The sequence below is a fragment of the Sinocyclocheilus grahami genome, unplaced genomic scaffold (genome assembly GCF_001515645.1).
Source record: "Sinocyclocheilus grahami isolate Dianchi unplaced genomic scaffold, SAMN03320097.WGS_v1.1 scaffold193.1, whole genome shotgun sequence".
NCBI lineage: Eukaryota > Metazoa > Chordata > Actinopteri > Cypriniformes > Cyprinidae > Sinocyclocheilus > Sinocyclocheilus grahami.
The window spans coordinates 1,047,637-1,065,958 of record NW_015505372.1 but is presented as its reverse complement, the minus strand read 5'-3'; the positions used below and the strand labels follow the sequence as shown (position 1 = coordinate 1,065,958).

Below are 18,322 nucleotides of genomic sequence, written 5' to 3'. Positions count from 1 at the left end.
GGTGAAAGCCGATCCAGCGATCCACAGCGCAAAGTTGATGTATTTCCTCAGCGACCAGCACGGATCAGCTCCAGGCATGACGAAGCGGATATCGTCCTCTTTTGGAAGCCCAAACAAAGTAGTTTCGCTTTCACAAGGAAACACACAGTGCCTTCACGACATGGCAGCGGCGGCAACAACAATACTACAGCGAGAATAAAAGTCACGCCTTCTTTCTTTGCGTGAACATTTGGGTGGCGTTATGCAAATCTTCCCACATTGTGACGTAGACATGTGGGGGCGTGTTAGAATGAGCCGTTTTAGGTAGGCATGGTTGACTCTTAACTTTTATAAAGAAAATCTCTTTGGATTTGAGACTTTAGTCTTTGCAACTTTACAGATCTTCTTTATGCACCAAGAACTTGTAACACTCCAAAGAGAAAGGAAAAATTGAAATCGCATCATATGACCCCTTTAATGAATGGAAATTTCAACATTTATTTGTAAAAATGTAAGTCTTAAATATCACTTCTAATCAAATGAATTCATCCATGCTGAATAAAATATCTATTTTCTTTAAAATAATACTACATTAAATTATACTGACCCCAAACTTTAGAACGATTATGTATTAAAAAATTATACCAGCATCCTTAATGGTTTTATAAACTTTTCCACTACTCATTTTGAATCAATCAGTAAAGAACTGCAGTGTGTTTTTGTTGCAGAACAGTAGGAAATGCAATTACCCCAGTTATCTTCTTCATGCATTTGGCACAGTTGGGTGAGCAACGGTTGTCATAGCATTTGGTGCAGTAAATGGATCCTTTTTCCTCAAAGAAGCCCCCTTCATCCAGCACCCTTTTACATTGACAACACGTGAACTCCTCTGGGTGCCAGGAACGTCCAAGCGCCACCACATAGCGTCCTCTAGAACACGGACACACAAACACAGCCTTACAACAAAAGCTTTTGCACTGAAGTGAAAGGGTCAGCTGGGGCATCAACAGCTGGGTTTAGCGCTCTTAAGTGTTCAGTGTGCAAAAGCCATTCTAATGGAAATATTAGGTCAGACGCAGAAACCTACTCCATTCCATATTGATTCTCCATGGTAGAAAGCCCAAGGACATGGCGCTATTTCTGTGCACGGCGCATTTTAAGAAATATTGCTGCCTTACAAAGTTTGACAACCTTTTTTCCCTCCCCATGTTTTCTCTCAGTTTTGTAAGTAATGACATTTAGCGCACAGTCATCATTGATTTGGAGGTATTTTGGGCTGTCTGCAGTGGTCAGCTTTGGGATTTCGAAAGAAATAGTTCACCCAAAATTGACTGAAACGATTTGCTGGATATGTCCTCATGTAGGCCATTTGAGATCTAGATGAAGTTTGGTTCTTCATCGGAACAGATTTGGAGAAATGTAGCATTACATCACTTACTCATCAATGGATCCCCTGCAGTGAATGGGTGCCGTCAGAATGAGAGTCCAAACAGCTGATAAAAAATATCCCAATAATCCACAAGCAATCCACACGATTCCAGTCCATCAATTATGAGAAATGTAGCATTACATCACTTACTCATCAATGGCTCCCCTGCAGTGAATGGGTGCCGTCAGAATGAGGAGTCCAAACAGCTGATAAAAACATCCCAATACTCCACAAGCAATCCACACGATTCCAGTCCATCAATTTTTGAAGTGAAAAGCTGTTTGTTATAAACAAATCATTCAAACATGACTAACTGTTTAGAACTGTTTTGGAATGGTTTCAATTTGTACATATTTCTCTCCTTATTCAGACAATATGACCTTTTCACTGTAGAGAGCATTATGATAGACAGAAGACTCATATTTTAGCTGGAAGCAATTAAAGTTAAAAAAAACTTCTGGATGGATTTGTTTCTAACAAGATGTTAACTGATGGACTGGGGTTGTGAGGATTTTTGTGATGTTTTTATCAGCTGTTTGGACTCTCATTCTGACGGCACCTGCTAACACCATGAGAGGAGAGCATTAGGAGTGGCTTATGGTTTAATTCAGCTTATATAAACCACATCTCAAGAGAGTGATAATTGACTCATATTATCATCTTTGACTATAAACACATCAGTGCCACTTATGTCTTACTTTCCCATTAACAACAGGCCTGTCTGAGCCAGCCGGGCCGCTCTGTGAACAAGTCTGTGTTTTATGGGAGTTAAGTCCTCCCCGTGGGAGCGAGTCTGGGCCGTGAGTCCGTGTGTACTGTGAGAGTCAATCTATTCTGTCTGTTCTGAGAGTACTTACCTTGAACTTCATCAGGTTTGTCTGCTGGCTTGGACTTGGCAGGACAGGTAGTTACTCCGTGGTAATGCTACATTTCCCCAAATCTGTTCTGATGAAGAAACAAACTCATCTTGGATGTATTGAGAGAGAGTAAATTGTCAGCAAATGTTGATTTCTGGGTGAGCTATTCCTTTAACTGCAAATTTTGAGTCAGTGCTGAAGTTAGACTCCAGAGGCGGTAGAGTTCCAGCCGTACCTAATGATCTTGTTGCATGCGGCGCAGAGCGGTGTGCGGCCGCTGGAGTCGGCGGGGTTCTGCTGTGCTGCCTGCATGATGGAGCTGCGGTTCTGCATGGGAGTGGGTTGGACAGGCTTTTGGTGCTGCGTCACCACCGTGCTGGTCTTGTCTGGATGGTAACGGTCTGCGAAACCAGGATCCGATACCCATGGCGGCCGGCAGGCTGGACCAGAATTCGTTGGTGCTTTAGCAGGCGCTAAAAAAAAAATGAAACTCAGTACATATATTTTTTCAGCACTTCCTCACTATGGGCCAACAGAGACCTGTTACAAGTGTGTACATTCATGGGCTGCTATTAAAACCAGTGCAATTGTAGTCTAAAATGGCTTGCTTTTATCCAGGGACCAACCTATAACACGAAGACATCTATCGAGATGCTGCTAACACCATGAGAGGAGAGCATTAGGAGTGGCTTATGGTTTAATTCAGCTTATATAAACCACATCTCAAGAGAGTGATAATTGACTCATATTATCATCTTTGACTATAAACACATCAGTGCCACTTATGTCTTACTTTCCCATTAACAACAGGCCTGTCTGAGCCAGCCGGGCCGCTCTGTGAACAAGTCTGTGTTTTATGGGAGTTAAGTCCTCCCCGTGGGAGCAAGTCTGGGCCGTGAGTACTGTGAGAGTCAATCTATTCTGTCTGTTCTGAGAGTACTTACCTTGAACTTCATCAGGTTTGTCTGCTGGCTTGGACTTGGCAGGACAGGTAGTTACTCCGTGACTGTGAAAGAAAATTTCCCTTCAGTACACATGCCTTGATAAAACCGCTTTAGCCAATGAAAATGTTATTAAGCTACACAACACAACCTCTGACATCTACATCCTGGATGGAAAGTACACTCCTGATCAAAGAGATGAGATTAAAACTACTTCATGCCATGTATTTATATGCAAGTTAAAATACAGGATGGGTGTTTTTTTTTTTTGCTTTAATTGTAAATAAAAACATGTGTTTTTAACAGTTTTTTTTTTCACTGAGAATTCTTATTACAACTTGGCATAACAAGAACAACAAAAAGTATATTCTTTTTTTTTTAAATAAAAATGCTTATGGTGTTTTAACATTTTATTCATTTACATGATTTTTCCAAAGGCTCATTAACTTGACAACCCCCCCAATCCCTTTTTTTTTTTTGTCCTGGTATAACTGGGGTCGGTGTTCACCCATAGCTGGCACACGGTGGCACGTTGTATCTAGTGTGGCTTCATCTCGGCTACCTCGGCCGTCTGATGCCCGGGAGGCAGAGCGTTCAGGACTTGATGTTGAGGGCACGGGCGGATCTCTCGTGATGCCAGTCTCTCAGCCTGGCATAGCGGGGACTCTGAATCTCAGAGAGGAACTTTTCCCTGCCATTCAGTACACCAAAGAGGACAGGAAATTAGGAGAGCGGTGAGGACAAATCAGAAGGAGAGAAAGACATGCCACCACATACACAAAGACAAAAGAAGGGAATGAGTATGAAGTTGAGAGAACAGAAAACAGAAAGGAAAGAAGAAGTAATAAAAGATGCAACATATGCAAGTAGTGATGAATTCAGAAAAATAAAATAAAAATCTGTGTATCTGTAGATAACCAGGCCCAGGCAGAATCTGCAGACTTTTTTTCCCTCACATTTTCTGTTTTGATTTGAATGAAAAACCTGCTAAATGGATTTGGAGCTGAGAGTACTACACGCGTACTGGCAGCACAATCTAATGAGCCAAAAGTTTTAAGGGCGTTTGCACACAAGAGAGAGAGTTTTGATGGAAAGCAATGCACAAGATGCTTTTTTAAGGGTGTGGAAAGAAAAGATTTGGTATGAAATCAAGTAGGAATATAGGAAAGTGCATTTCCAAAAGCACAACTGGGCTGCGTCCAAATTCTTTTGCTTTCATTGATGTGCAGATTGTTTTAGGTATCAAAGCTTTAAAATTCTAATTTTAACTTTAAACATTCATTGTGCTTAAAATGAAAATACACATTTGAAGGCAACAACTTCATTATTCACTACCAGTCAAATGTGTGGGGCTGGATTTTACTTATATATATATATATATAAAGTCTCTTTTGCTCACCAAGGTGCATTTTTTTGAAGTAAAAACAGTAATATTGTTAAATATTATCACTATTTAAAATACAAAAATACTATTTTAATATATTTTAAAATGTAATTTATTCCTGTAACATTTTTTATTATTATCAGGGTTGTTTTGCTTAACATTTGTGTGCAAAAATCTGATTTTTAAGGATTCTTCAAAAGAACAGAGTTTATTTAAAATAGAAATGTTATGTAATATAATAAGTGCCTTTGCTGTCACTCTTGATCAATTTAAAGCATTCTTCCTCAAAGTTTGCATTTCCTTTGAAAAATCTCGCTGACTCTAAACTTTCAAAATGTAGTGTACTTAAAAGTCTTTTGAAATCTAACAACTCCTCTGCTCTTGTGGCCTTATGGGATGGCAAAATTTATCTTGGGTTATGGAACCCCATAAACCTTTGCATTTGTCCGAGGCATCATTCCCATCAAAAATCAATGAATTCGAATTGGTATCTGACACGGTGTGAACTATATTGATGAAACTGTATGTTATGCAAGAAAGGCATTTATATTCAGCAGAAATCTGAGGGCAGGATTTCGTGAGGGTCTGATTATAAGGCACACAGCACTCGGTGTATGAAGCTATACTGCAAATGCACAGATCAGACAACAGCTCATAATGCGGATCAAAGCATATTTTCAGCGTCTCTCCGCAGAGAGCTGAACACCGTGATCTCATAATGAGGGTGGTAAAAGGTCAGAGCCGGCGATTTAATGCTTCAAACCGCACTTCATTAGCAAGTTCACACAGTTCTTTACCTGGACCTTTTCATGTTCTCATCATCCGGGTCCTGCACTGAAGGAATCAGGAGAGATACAGATCAGACCAACCATTAGACACAATAAACACAATAGAAAATCTACTGCTAATATCTGAACAATGCTACAAAACACTTGAAGACCGCTGCTTTTAAAGGGTCTCCCCATCACCTTTTAACATGAGTCAATCCCGTGAGACGTACAGCAACAATGGTTGACTTCACACCTCTTTCATACCACTAACTCTCCAGAGCAAATCAAAGCCACTCTGGCTCTAGATCCCATAAAGGAGAAAAACTCAGCCATAACCCTTTAAGCTACAGATAGACGACATTTCCCACTTCTTTATGATCTCACTCTCGATATCAGATCAGCGGTTGCGTCCTCTAGGACATGCTTTCATGCCCTCCTACACTCAGATTAGTCCCTGCCACCAAGTAAAGATGGGATTTAGGAGAGGGAGTTTTTTTAGGAACTCAGGAACAGGGCTGGGAGCTACAATTGTATATACTGTGACACTAAAAATGTGTGTCAACCGGAAGACCGGTTTATACCACAGTAAATACATAACGCAATTGTAAAAAATCTGACACAAAGTCGAAAAATAAAGATTACTTTGACAACTTCACGGAGTAGTTTTTTCTTATTCTTAGCAATGCGTCGCTTCTACCCTTAACTTTATGATGCATTAACATTAGTTAATCAAATTAACTAACAGTAACATGAAATTATAATGAATATAATTTTATACAGCAACATTTGTTAATCCAATTAACTAACAGTAACATGAAATTATAATGAATATAATTTTAGCATAAAAATTGTAAAGTTCATAGGCGTGCGTGAACCAGCTATTTTACAATGACTCTGAATGTTACTCATTTATTATTTCAACTTAAGTAAAAACAAAACAAAACATTTCATCATGAATAAGCTTCTTTCGGTTTGTCAATTAAGTAAAAAAAATTAAGATAAAATAAAATAAAATTTCTTTTGGTTTGTGTCAATTACGTTTCAAATACAAGGAGACAATAAAAGTTTTAAAAATTACCAGTTTAACTGAAGATTTTGGTCCTAACTCCCACCCCTTCTTAGGAATGTCTTTTTTCCACATTACTTCACAAAATACTGAGTCTCTGAGAAATGATCTTTCCAAAGAAACCCGTTGACACAGATGAGCTTATGCTGAATACCCCAAATGAGAAACACAACTGCTCTGAGAGGAGTATACGGCGCTGACAGGCTGCAGTCTGAACGTGTCTGACTTACTGAAGTCAGTGCCTGTGAGCTGGGCCAGGATTCGAAAAGAGCGAGACTGGGTGGTGCCGGTGCGTGGCTGCCAATCCTCCGTATCCTCGATCAGTCTCTTCTTACTGCGATCGTTGGGGATGAAGCAGGCCATGTTTTCCACCCGCAGACCGTGCCTGGAGACATGAGTCCTTCGTGACCTCTCTCATTCACCACAGCAGCACAACAGCACACCGCGAAAAAAAAAAAAAAACATCGGCGAATGGCTTCACGTAATGCGTGCAGCACAGCAAGAGACGACTATGCCAAACACAGTGAGGGAACGTGCAGTACATGAGGAAAAAAAACACTGGGGTACATGAATTCCCTTACAAAATCTTACCATGGTAACCAAAGTTTCTGACAAAATACAACAGTTGCTACAGGTATTGTTGCTACTACGCCAAGCTATCACAGATCTATTAGAGTAACTATATTTTTTATGTTGCAGAAACTATGATTAGCACTGTACATTTTGTAAGGTGATGTTTTAGCTCTAGGGTTTTCAACCAGGGGGCCTGAAAGGAGGATTTTTTTTTTCTTTAAAATTTGTTATGGTTTAATAATAAATTAATAAATTTTTAAATTAATTATAGCTATTAATATTATATATGTATAATTATTTTTATTAATTAAATTACAGCAAAAAATAACTACATTAAGTTGATTAGTAAGGAAAGGAAATAAGCAAATAAATACAAGCAAATACGTACATTAAGTAAATAAAATATATATATTATTTTTAATTAACCAAAAAATAAAAAGTAACAATTAATGTATATAAACAAAGTTTATTATTTTCTTTATCCATTTTATTTGCTTTTGTTAATTATAGTTATTAATTTTATTTTTATTAAAATTATTTAATGGTTACTAATTTTATCATTTAATGATGTAATGTTAACAGTGCTCTAGCTTATTTCCTTCTACAGCTTTCTAATAAACATTCACATTACATATTGTTGGCTCTGTCATGATACGTTTCTCCATTGAAGGTCGCTTTACATCTGCTAAATGTATAATTGTCTTAAATAGTATTGAAAAATTACACAGAGAATCATTATTAATTTTATCATTAAATTATATAATGTAGTAATGTTAACAGTCCTCATTAAAGTTATTTAACAATATTGCAGATAATTATTATTATTAGTTTTACTGGGGTCCGTGGGCTGGCTGAGAGTCTGGTGAGGGTCCCTGGGTCTGAGAAGGTTGAAAACCCCGTTTTCACACATCAGATTCATAACTACATGCACACAAAATAATAAATCAAAACACCCACGAAATGTGATTTCAGTTCAGGCTCCACATCATTGCTTCATGCTCTAATGAAGTCACTCAGAGTGCACGACTACATTTGCTAATAGTTTCAAACGACCCAGCTAAAGTGCCGCGTTTCAATACAGTTCAACTACCGAGTGAAAAAGCAATGAAACACGGTCTGATATCGTTGAACACAAGAGTTTATTAGTGAGGTCAGCAGCAGGTCTACATTCTTTCAGCAAGAGCATTAGAGCCACAAGCATTCAGCACTTACTTCCCCTCAGGGTACAACTCCTCATAGAAGGCTTCTCCTCTAATGAACGGCAGAGTGAAGGAAGACAGAAAAAACAGGATGAGGAGCACAAATAACAATAGAGAGGAAGAGTGGGAGCAGAACAACAAAGAACACAACAGTGTCCATTAAAGCAGCCTGGCTTTAGACCGAGTGAATGGAGGCTGTCCACTGCGGTCTGAAATATCAACGCTGGCTGGAATAAAGCTGTACATTTACAATCCCTTAGTGAATAATTACAGAGCGAGACGGCAGCTTAGATGTGAGAAATCTGCCGTCTCCTAAAGCCAGTGCTGCAACAATGCAGGCTTGGGAATTGGGAAAGATAAATTAAATTTAGGAAAAAAAAAAACATATGAAAACGGATAGAGGCAGAGCCACAGGGCTGGGATTTGATAGCCAAAAACAATAATTGCACACATTTCTCAGAACAGGAGGGAAATAAGGAAAGGCATTACTAACTTGTCAAGAACTTCCATCTGTAGAATGACAACGGACGTAAAACAAAAACAAAAAAAAGAAAGAAAATAGTTTAGAAATAAATCACACAGAAATGCAGAGAAGAATCAACAGCATTTAGAAAGACAGGATGCAGACGCAAACAAAGCAAATTGTGGGGTTTTAGTGGGGAAAAGAATCACAGTGTGCTTTAAGTAACACCACGGAAAACTTGAAAACTTGAGCTGTACCTCCTATTAAATCATCAGTTAAATGATTCTGTTCTTTTAATGTGCTTTTATTATTAAAAGCATCTCTGAACCTTCATCCAAACATTACAGCCACTAGATCTAACTGACACTGAGGTAGGCTTCATAGCCAGGGACGGATTATGACACAGCAGTGCCCTGGGATTAAAGGCCCCCCCTCGGTTGAAATTTTGTTCCTTTTTTATTCAAAATTTTCCCAAACTTGTTAACTATATCATAAAATATCCCGATTCTCAAATATAAGTAAATGCATTTTGCACCTTTATAGATCATGTTAGTTTATCTATAATGGGCTCTGGGAAAAGTAGCCTAATATTAGTCTAATCTATTAACAAGCCTATGCATAAAACCCATCTTTTAACTTGTACTAGATATGGGTGTCATGTCATAGAATAGCCTATTTTTAATACGACTGACTTTGTATTTAAGGTAAATTTAATAAAAACATTGCAAGTTACTAATTATAACACTTTCATTGTGCATAAAGAGAGCAAATAACATTTGCATTATCAAAGAATATTAACTTCAGTCTAGACAGAGTTCAAGCACTCTCAACAACTCCCATTATAATCACTGAAGCTGTTTATACTGTGAAATGAATATCTTACTTACATCGTACACACATCTGCACTTTGTTCATGATGAGAGAATTCGCCAGAGAGCAGCATTCAGTCAGCGAGCGCGCGCACTGAACAAAACACGGGCTTTTCAGCGATCGCTCATCTGAATGCCTCTGATTGGCCATTGCATTCATAAGCTCAACAGAATCCTGTGTGATTGGTTATAATGCACAGCACTGTAAAAACGCGTCTGTCTCAACACCAGCCAAAGCACGAATGCAGATTTGAATTCGGCAGCTGATTCTGTGCCGCACTGAACGTTCTAATCATATCAAATATAAAAAGATATATTATTCAGCCATTTTTGGTCTTTTAGAAGCTGCATTCAAAATCTACTTTGCTTAAAATCCTGAGGGGGCATGGTTGAAATCGCGTTCCTGGAGGAGCAGTATTTCAGCTGGGCCCCCCTCTGGTCTAGTGCCCTGGGCACGCGCGTTAATCCGTCCCTGTTCATAGCACAAAACCAACATTACCCAAAATACATGTTTCCCAAAATTTTGACCAATGATTTTTGATTTTTCCAGTCATTTGTGACTACTGGATAAAATCATTTTACAGAGATTTTGATTTCTAGTCAATGACTCATTAAATATTTTAAAGTTGAGCAAGTAGAAGAGAAATCTATTCATTAGAAAACATCATGAAAAAGTAATGTTTTTTTATATTTTATTAAATTTACACAACGGTCTAGGCCTGGGAATTAAAAATAAATAAATATATATATATATCCACAACACATCTAAAAGTAAAGGAAAAAAAACGATATTATTTACTTTTTTTATAATTTACTTTTTAATGGTTTTATATTTTAATTTCTTTTAACATGTAATTTATTCCAGTAATTGCACAATTTTCAGCAGAAAAATAGAATTAAAATACTTTTTGCTGCTTAATATTTTTTATGGCAACTGTGATACACTACCATTCCAAAGTTAGGAGGTAGAAAAGAAAAAGAAAACAAAAAGAAATTCATAATTTTTATTTAGTAAGGATGTATTAATTTGATCAAAAGTGACAGTAAAGTCATTTATGTTACAACAAAAATATCTTTCAAATAAATGCTGTTCATTTGAGTTTTCTATTCAGAGAATCCAGAAAAAAAACTATCACAGTTTTCACAACATAATTTGGCAAAGATGGTTTTCATCATTAATAATAAGAACCACTATTAATAACTGAGCAGCAATAATAATTGAGCACCAAAACAGCATACTAGAACAATTTCTCAAGATAAAGACCAGAGTAATGGCTGCTGAAAATTCAGCTGTCATGACAATAATAAATGACATATATATATATACACATATTGTACATATATACACATACACACACACACACACTTATATAAAATAGAATAGAATATAATACTTTTAATTTGAAATTTTTTTGTTGGTATCATTCCATCAACACTGCAAGCACTATTGCCCCTCAGTGAACAGTCGTAAAAACAAGCTTGTAGGTGTGCGGTGCTGTAAACATGCTCAGAATGCTGACGTGACGCCATGTTTTCTGGAAATCACACACACATACACACACAGTGCTGGATTGCAAACACACTCGCAACACTCCAGCAGCCGATCTCTAATTCACCTGCCTTTCCTCCACTACACACTCCAAAACTTCAGAGCTTTCTATTCTGGTTCTTAGCAGAAAATGTTCAAGTTCAAGTCTTAGTTTTTTCACCTTTTGAATAAAACAAAGAGGACATCTTTTTGAATAAAACATCTCCTTCATGCAATTTGTTTGTGAGGAAACTTGTGTTAAGGTGGATTCGTACAGGAGCCTTTCCAAGTAAAGCTCTTAAGTAATTCAGCACTGGGGCCGTAACGGCACTTTGAGGGCTCAGCAGATTTTATGGGAGGGTCTCGACTCTATAAACAGCAACAGACAACATCAAGTCCTGGCCTAAAGACGGATTTCAACCTTCTCGACCCGGACAGATCAAAACCTTAGACCTTCACAGAATCCTTCAAGTGTTTACGTTAAAAACCAACACAATTTTACTGCCTCCGACTCCACAGGACTTGACTGCTAACATCTGTTGTTTTGATCATCTTAAATAAAAGTGCTCGTTAAAATTCAGGACCTCGGCGGAAAAAAAATGTGCAGAACGTCCCCGCATAGGGATGACAAAGAGGAAAACAGATGAAGACGGCCTGTTCGAATGGATCCCAGAACAGTCTGGTCACCGGGGTGGCGATGCAACCGCCTGTTACTTCCAACAAGGAAAACAGACACAGCTGCTTAACGCCATGTTGTTTCTTACAAGCACACACAATAAATCCAAAAAAAACACTGAAGGCCAGACTCTCCTGCCTCACTATGTAGGAACGCAACACAGACTTAAACTTTCAGAGACACAATCCAGACAACGGCGGGATTCTGCAGGCGTTTTTACCCATCAGGTATTGCTGCATCACGAAAAACATGCAGCCTTGGGAATGATGAGCTCATTATTGTGGACTAAGCTTATCAAGCATGTCCCGTGGCGATCAAAGCTCACTTTAAAGACAGGATATGAGGCTGAGTCTCTGTCGGAGACCTGGCTGGCTGGTCACCTACCCATTGTGAGGTTGCGGTGAGTTGAAGTTAAGCTTGGAGGCGTATGACACTGGCTTGATGACGGGCCCCTTGCTGGCACTGCCAGGGGCTGCACCGTGGCGATCAAAGCTCACTTTAAAGACAGGATATGAGGCTGAGTCTCTGTCGGAGACCTGGCTGGCTGGTCACCTACCCATTGTGAGGCTGCGGTGAGTTGAAGTTAAGCTTGGAGGCGTATGACACTGGCTTGATGACGGGCCCCTTGCTGGCACTGCCAGGGGCTGCGGAGAACGGCCGCGCCATCTTGTTTATGGTCGTGCTCGGTGCAAATGAGTACTTGGGCTGACTGGATGCAGGTGTGAGTGAATCCTGAGTTTGGAAAAAGACAGTGCAAATGCAACACCATGCAGGTCAAATCATGCACACACACTAGTGGCACCACAGGTAAATGCACAATCCCAGACATGGTTTTAAGGCTTAATCCTTTCCAAATGAGAGGATTATCGGGGGGGAAAGATGATGTGGATAGTCTTCATGTGTTCTCACAGCAAATTGTGAGCATAGTGAGAGTGGAGGGGGATTGTTTGAGAAGTGCGAACACACCCTGGTCACAAATATTTATCTTGAGATCAGGCCAAGGTACAGCTAAAGGTCCTCCTTCATTTCAGTTGCACTCTGCTTCTGACTGGGTTGAAAGTAAAACTATAAACTGATATGACTAGGATTATAACAGGCACTGCTGCAGAGACCCGTGCTATGGGCTTTTGCAGCCACATGAGGGCGCAGTTTCTTCCATTCTAATTTATAGTTTTGTTTCAGTTTTCATAATGAAATAATAATCTGATTGGTTATTAAACTTTTTTTTAACCTTTACATGTTTTTTTACATGTTAATAATTTTCATTAAATATTTCTTTAGAAAGTTAAATATATTTGCCATGTGTGTCAAAAATGTTTGTATTCAAAGCAGCTGAGAACTTGAGAACCGATCTAAATGTGTTTCTTCAGATATCAGGAGCTGGTTGAGTGGTCTTGCGAAAGCTTCGCAGTTCTGTCCGACACGAGAAAAATGGCAACTGTCTTACCTTCTGCTCTCCTCCGGCAGCATTAAAAGCTCTGCAGACAGAAAAGTAGAGAAAGAATTTGCTTAAGCTCATTCATAAAAATGACTCATTTCACTGCAATGCTTAAAATGTTAACTAAGGGCAGTCTAACAGACAGACAGATATTTGTGCCAAACACAACAAGACTCATGGGAATTAAATCGGTTCTTTCTGGCTCCAAATCCCATTTTGTCAGTCTGAATGGAATGTTGCAGCTGTAAGTGTGAATTAATACCTGATGGTTGTCCAAATAATTTTGAACAGACACATGTGACTCAAACATGTGGAATAGCAATGTATCAGATTGGGGGGGGGTTCTGGTTAATGAAGTCTTAAACACTCAAATCAGACCTTAAAAACACCTTTTCCAACTATGCTTTTAATTTTTTTCCCTTTGTCTCATTCTTCTTGTATTAACAATTAACAAAAACATTTAAAATGCTACTTTGATGTACCCTAAAGCATCACATAAACATGAACATGGTAATCATACAATCACAGAGTTGAATAAATAAGGTGTTGGGTGTTGGGCTCCAAATATCAAAGCACCATGGTTATTACCATCCAATACCATCACTGTACTCAAGATAAGCACTGTATTCAAGAACATCTGGCCTAAACTGGACCATCTAGGTTAGTTTGACTAGGCAGGAAAAATAGTTGCATTCCATCTGTGACCTCCCCATGAGTCTGCATTTCCTGAGCCTATACACCACTTCCTGTGACAGCGATGGTTTGCTTTTGCACAGTGGCCTGCTTACAGATAGCCATTTAGAGAGAAAATGTAGAAGAAAATAGCACAACAAGGCTGTTTTACAAGAGTTATCCATTCCAGGAAATGGCAGAGGAAATGAACAGTGTCCAGTGCAAATGACAATATATACTGGCAGTTGCAATATATAGCTGAACTGTATATTCTATTTTCAATCTGTTTTCCTGCAAGGTAGGTAGGAAGGTAAACAAGCAAACAAATAAATAATGCTTGCAAAGTTTTCCTAAAATGCATTACACCAGCTTTTCTTCACTTTGTACTCAAAGATTACATTTTCAAAAATCAATATGAAATTGAATTTGCAAGTCATTTTCCATCTATTACATGACAGTAACAGTAGTTTAAGCCTAAACAACTATTTGTCTATTAGTAAACAGCCTGTGCAGCCTATGTAAATGTTAGCAGACAAGGAAACCTGTAACACGGGCAAAAGCAAGTTATTGCATTTCGACAAGATTACAACAACAGAGACAAATCCATTCTGATTTCAAATTAAACTTAATGCTTTAAAACAAACACCGACCCAAAGCACACATGAAGGGCAAACCAGGACAACCATCTAAAGCAACAAAGCTAAAAAGAGACTTTGTGTTTCAAAGAACCGTTGCAAACCACAATTGAAGAGGTTGCCCAAATGGCTATCAAAGGCCATGTAAACCAAAACTACACCACCCTCTGTAATAAAAGTATATTCCGGAATAAATACAGACATGCTCAGACGTTTGTCTTCAAGCATGCCTTTCCATGGGATGCAAACACTGTAATTTATCCGTGATTGACAACAACAGACAGACACCCTGACATGTCTGACAACCAAAGCTCCCAAAACAATAGTCAGGATACTAGTCATCTATCAGCGTACTGGGCAAAGAGGTAATTATGAACTTTGATAAACAGATGTTTTCACAGTTATGTCACAACAAACTCCACAAAAAAAATGACATCTAACCATCGGCGATATGACTCGAGGACACGCCCACTCTCACCCACACATCCAATCAGCTCATTTCGTCTCCCAGCATTCCAAAGATGTGGCCTGTGACAAAGAGCTGTCTGGAGAATCGCAAGTCTCTGCATCGTGAAACATTTTATGACTAAACCGACCTCATTCATGTCCTCCCTCATTCTAGAGGACATTTTATGTGCATTTTGTGTGAAAATTACCTCTCTTTGACCTGAAACAGCCCTAAGAATTGACGGGGTATTTAATCTTACGAAGAAGTGTCAAGAAAAAGTCATATTTCACCCTAAAATGACAAAAATATATACAAATGTATCAGAAAAATAAAACGGTTATATTGTGAAATATTATTGCAATTTCTAATATTGGTTTCCAATTTTAATATACTTTAAAATGTTATTTATTTCTGTGATGCAGTGCTGAATTTTCATTAACCATTACTCCAGTCTTCAGTGTCACATGATCCTTCAGGAATTATTCTAATAAGCTGATTTATTATCAGTGTTGGAACTATTGTGCTGCTTAAAGCAGCACTATGTAACTTTTAGCGCTCTAGCAGTTAATAAACAGAACTGCACACATCCCGCAGAAGAACATTCCAACCAGAGCTACTTCTCTAAGTTTATGTCTATGGCGATTCACGCAGGTATGTGTTACTCCGCAGCGGTGACGACCCGACCAGGCTACAATAGTCCAAATATAAGTACTTATTATAAGTGTACCGTAGTGATTCGGAATAAGACAAAAACGCGGTTTGGAAGATGAATTCATGATGTACTCGCTCATTATATACATTTTGCAAATTTTGAACACAGAAAAAGTTACATAGTGCTGCTTTGATGAAATTGGGCTCACTAAAGTGAAGTTAGTTCAGAGAAAAGCATTATTTGTTTGTTTTTTGTATTTTCTTGTCATTGATGTATCTAAATTCAAATGTCTACTATCAAACTTATGAAAAATAAAATTGCTGAATCAGTATTTGACTAAATGAAGATTCTTCGAACTAAATGACTTTTCTTTAACCATTTACTTCATTTTTGTAGTGAGTCTGCAGACCAGAGACAGAATTGGCAGTGGAGGGCCTGTGGTCGACTGTAGAGGACTGGTAGAGAATGAAGGGTGAGTCAACTGTTTGTCTTAGAGGATGGGGTTTTTTTTTGTTTGTTTTTTTTTTTTTTAGCATGGACTGGCTACCTGCCCAGATAAAGCACTTTATTTGAGCTTCCTAAAGATCTGTTAGTTTCACAGTTCATCACTGTTTTGATCATCAATACCAAGACCCATTGAAATGTTTGTGTGGCTGTATGTGTTTTAACAACTGCTCTGTATGTGTATGTTTCAGGCCTGTCTTTGAAGACTCGGGACCCGGGCGACCTCTCAGCTGCTTCATGGAGGAGCCCATGCCATACACAGATCCTACAGGAGCCGCTGGTGGGGGCAACTGCCGTGCACTTGAGTCGCCCAATCAGGAGCAACGGCTCCAAGCACAACGCATCAGAAACCAAGATTCCAGAGGGCATGCACACACCCCCCAAAACAGACCACACGGACCCCAATCCCCTGACCTCCCTGAGGGCTATGGTAAGATAGAACGTTAGAAATAGGTCAGGATGGTCGATTAGTAAAAATGTAGCCGATCTGATTGTTTTAGCTTATTATTTTGTATCTGTGCTTTAAAACACAAAACTGGTACTGCCATCAGAGCACTACTTTTATAACAAATTCACTTTTTTCAGCACACTTCAACTTGCCTGGTGTGAGCAATTTTCCTGTCATTATGTATAATCTGCAGGCCAGTGGTTTTTTTTTTTGAGGGCTTGTCAGTTTTGTGCAATAAGGTATAAACAGATTTATATAAATATTTAACTATAAAACTGTCGTTTTGCACATCCCCTGTGCGTATACCTGATCTCTTACCCACAGTACTGCTGGAGTCCATTGAGACTAATACAGCTTAGCGATCAGGGTAGAGGCTACTAAAGTGCATTGAACTGGAGAGACTGAGCTCTGAAAGGAGTCTATTCACTCTGGCACTTTGGCCCGCATTACACAGGTGGATCGGCTGTGGTAAAGCCCCTCATTGGAGTGTAACCCTGCCTGACCCTGTTGGTGTTGTGGTCGAGTCCTCTACCATAACCAGTGGACGGCGCCAGTGTAATTAAATCTCAGACTAGACATGCCACACTAGCTGTGTGCCGTCTGAGAACTGGAAGCTCAGCATCCTGTTGCAGTAGCCCTGGCTCTCGTTCAGGTTACGTGTAAACTGGCATCTGGGTTAGCTGTGGCTCATTCACTCTTGACGTGTCTGTTCTCTTTTCTAATGCAGAGCAAAGAACCACCGTGCAAGGCCAAGTCTATTTTCTGCACACACAGACTGGCGTGAGCACCTGGCATGATCCCAGAATACCCCGGTAGGTTTAATCACCACCCGCCTTTGCTGAAATAACGATTGCCCCAGTTTGATTGCTCCTTGCTGCTTTTGTGATATCACTCTAATCGTAGCACTTTAATGTCCACAATCAGCTAACTTGATATCCAGCAATCTCACTTAATAGCTGCTACTGTTGACATTGTGAAGCTTAATAATTTGCTCATCATCATAATAATGACCTCAGAAGCATGAGGAAAGGGACGCGAAAAGAAGCCTATTAGTGAGAAGAGCAGGGTGGGAAATCAACACATGCCACCAGCTAAATGTAGACACTTTTTGTGCAGTGGCAGGTTGTTTTGACACACACATACACACACACACACAAACGTTTAACAAAAATATTGTATAAAATTTAATTTATATATTAATTAACAATTATAAAAATATAATAATAATATTATAATATATATTTTTTTAATTATAAAAAATTATATAGTTACAGCTAAAAATTCTATAGTTAAAATTTTTTATGTAAAAGTTATAAGTTCATTAACTTTTGCTGTTATAGTATGCGCACATGGCCCTACTGGGAAATGCAGATTCAACCAAACCAAAAAATTGTTGAAGGGAGGTTTAAACAAGACCAAAAGCAAGATGTTTAACATTTGAATCAGACAGGCAAACAGACAAACCACCCAAACCTCCGCAATATACTGCAACCAGCACATGAAAGTCAAAAGAGCCATGAAACTTACATGAGAATGAGTTATGAATGATCTATGAAGCACTGTGTGTTTGAGTGAAATCACACTAGTTGAAAGCTGAAATGAGTATGTGTGTGGGAGCTAACTTAGATATGCTTTGGGGACAAAATTATTCCAAGAAATAAGTTATGAGTGAAAAAGTTTTCTTTCAGGGGCTATATATAAATATATAATGACCTCACATAAAAACAAAAACATCTATGGCAAGAGATTTAGATGTGTGCGTTTAGCTAGTGTGTCTTTGTGTGTTTGCTC

General features: G+C 38.8%; 1 protein-coding gene across 3 annotated transcripts in view; it reads right to left on the bottom strand.

The window, feature by feature from the left end:
- LOC107594933 (PDZ and LIM domain protein 7) overlaps nucleotides 1–18,322 on the bottom strand; it is a 51,640-nt gene that overhangs the window by 15,638 nt on the left and 17,680 nt on the right. The window contains exons 4-8 of one of the 3 annotated variants that reach the window (XM_016285164.1): nucleotides 12,359–12,466; nucleotides 12,119–12,186; nucleotides 3,210–3,271; nucleotides 2,501–2,738; nucleotides 729–909 (exon numbers count right to left, since the gene is read on the bottom strand). In XM_016285164.1, coding sequence (XP_016140650.1) covers nucleotides 729–909; nucleotides 2,501–2,738; nucleotides 3,210–3,271; nucleotides 12,119–12,186; nucleotides 12,359–12,466 — 657 coding nt within the window. Of the gene's footprint in view, nucleotides 1–728; nucleotides 910–2,500; nucleotides 2,739–3,209; nucleotides 3,272–12,118; nucleotides 12,187–12,290; nucleotides 12,467–13,181; nucleotides 13,213–18,322 lie in introns of all 3 variants that reach the window. The other 2 variants (XM_016285165.1, XM_016285163.1) reach the window with 2 other exon arrangements.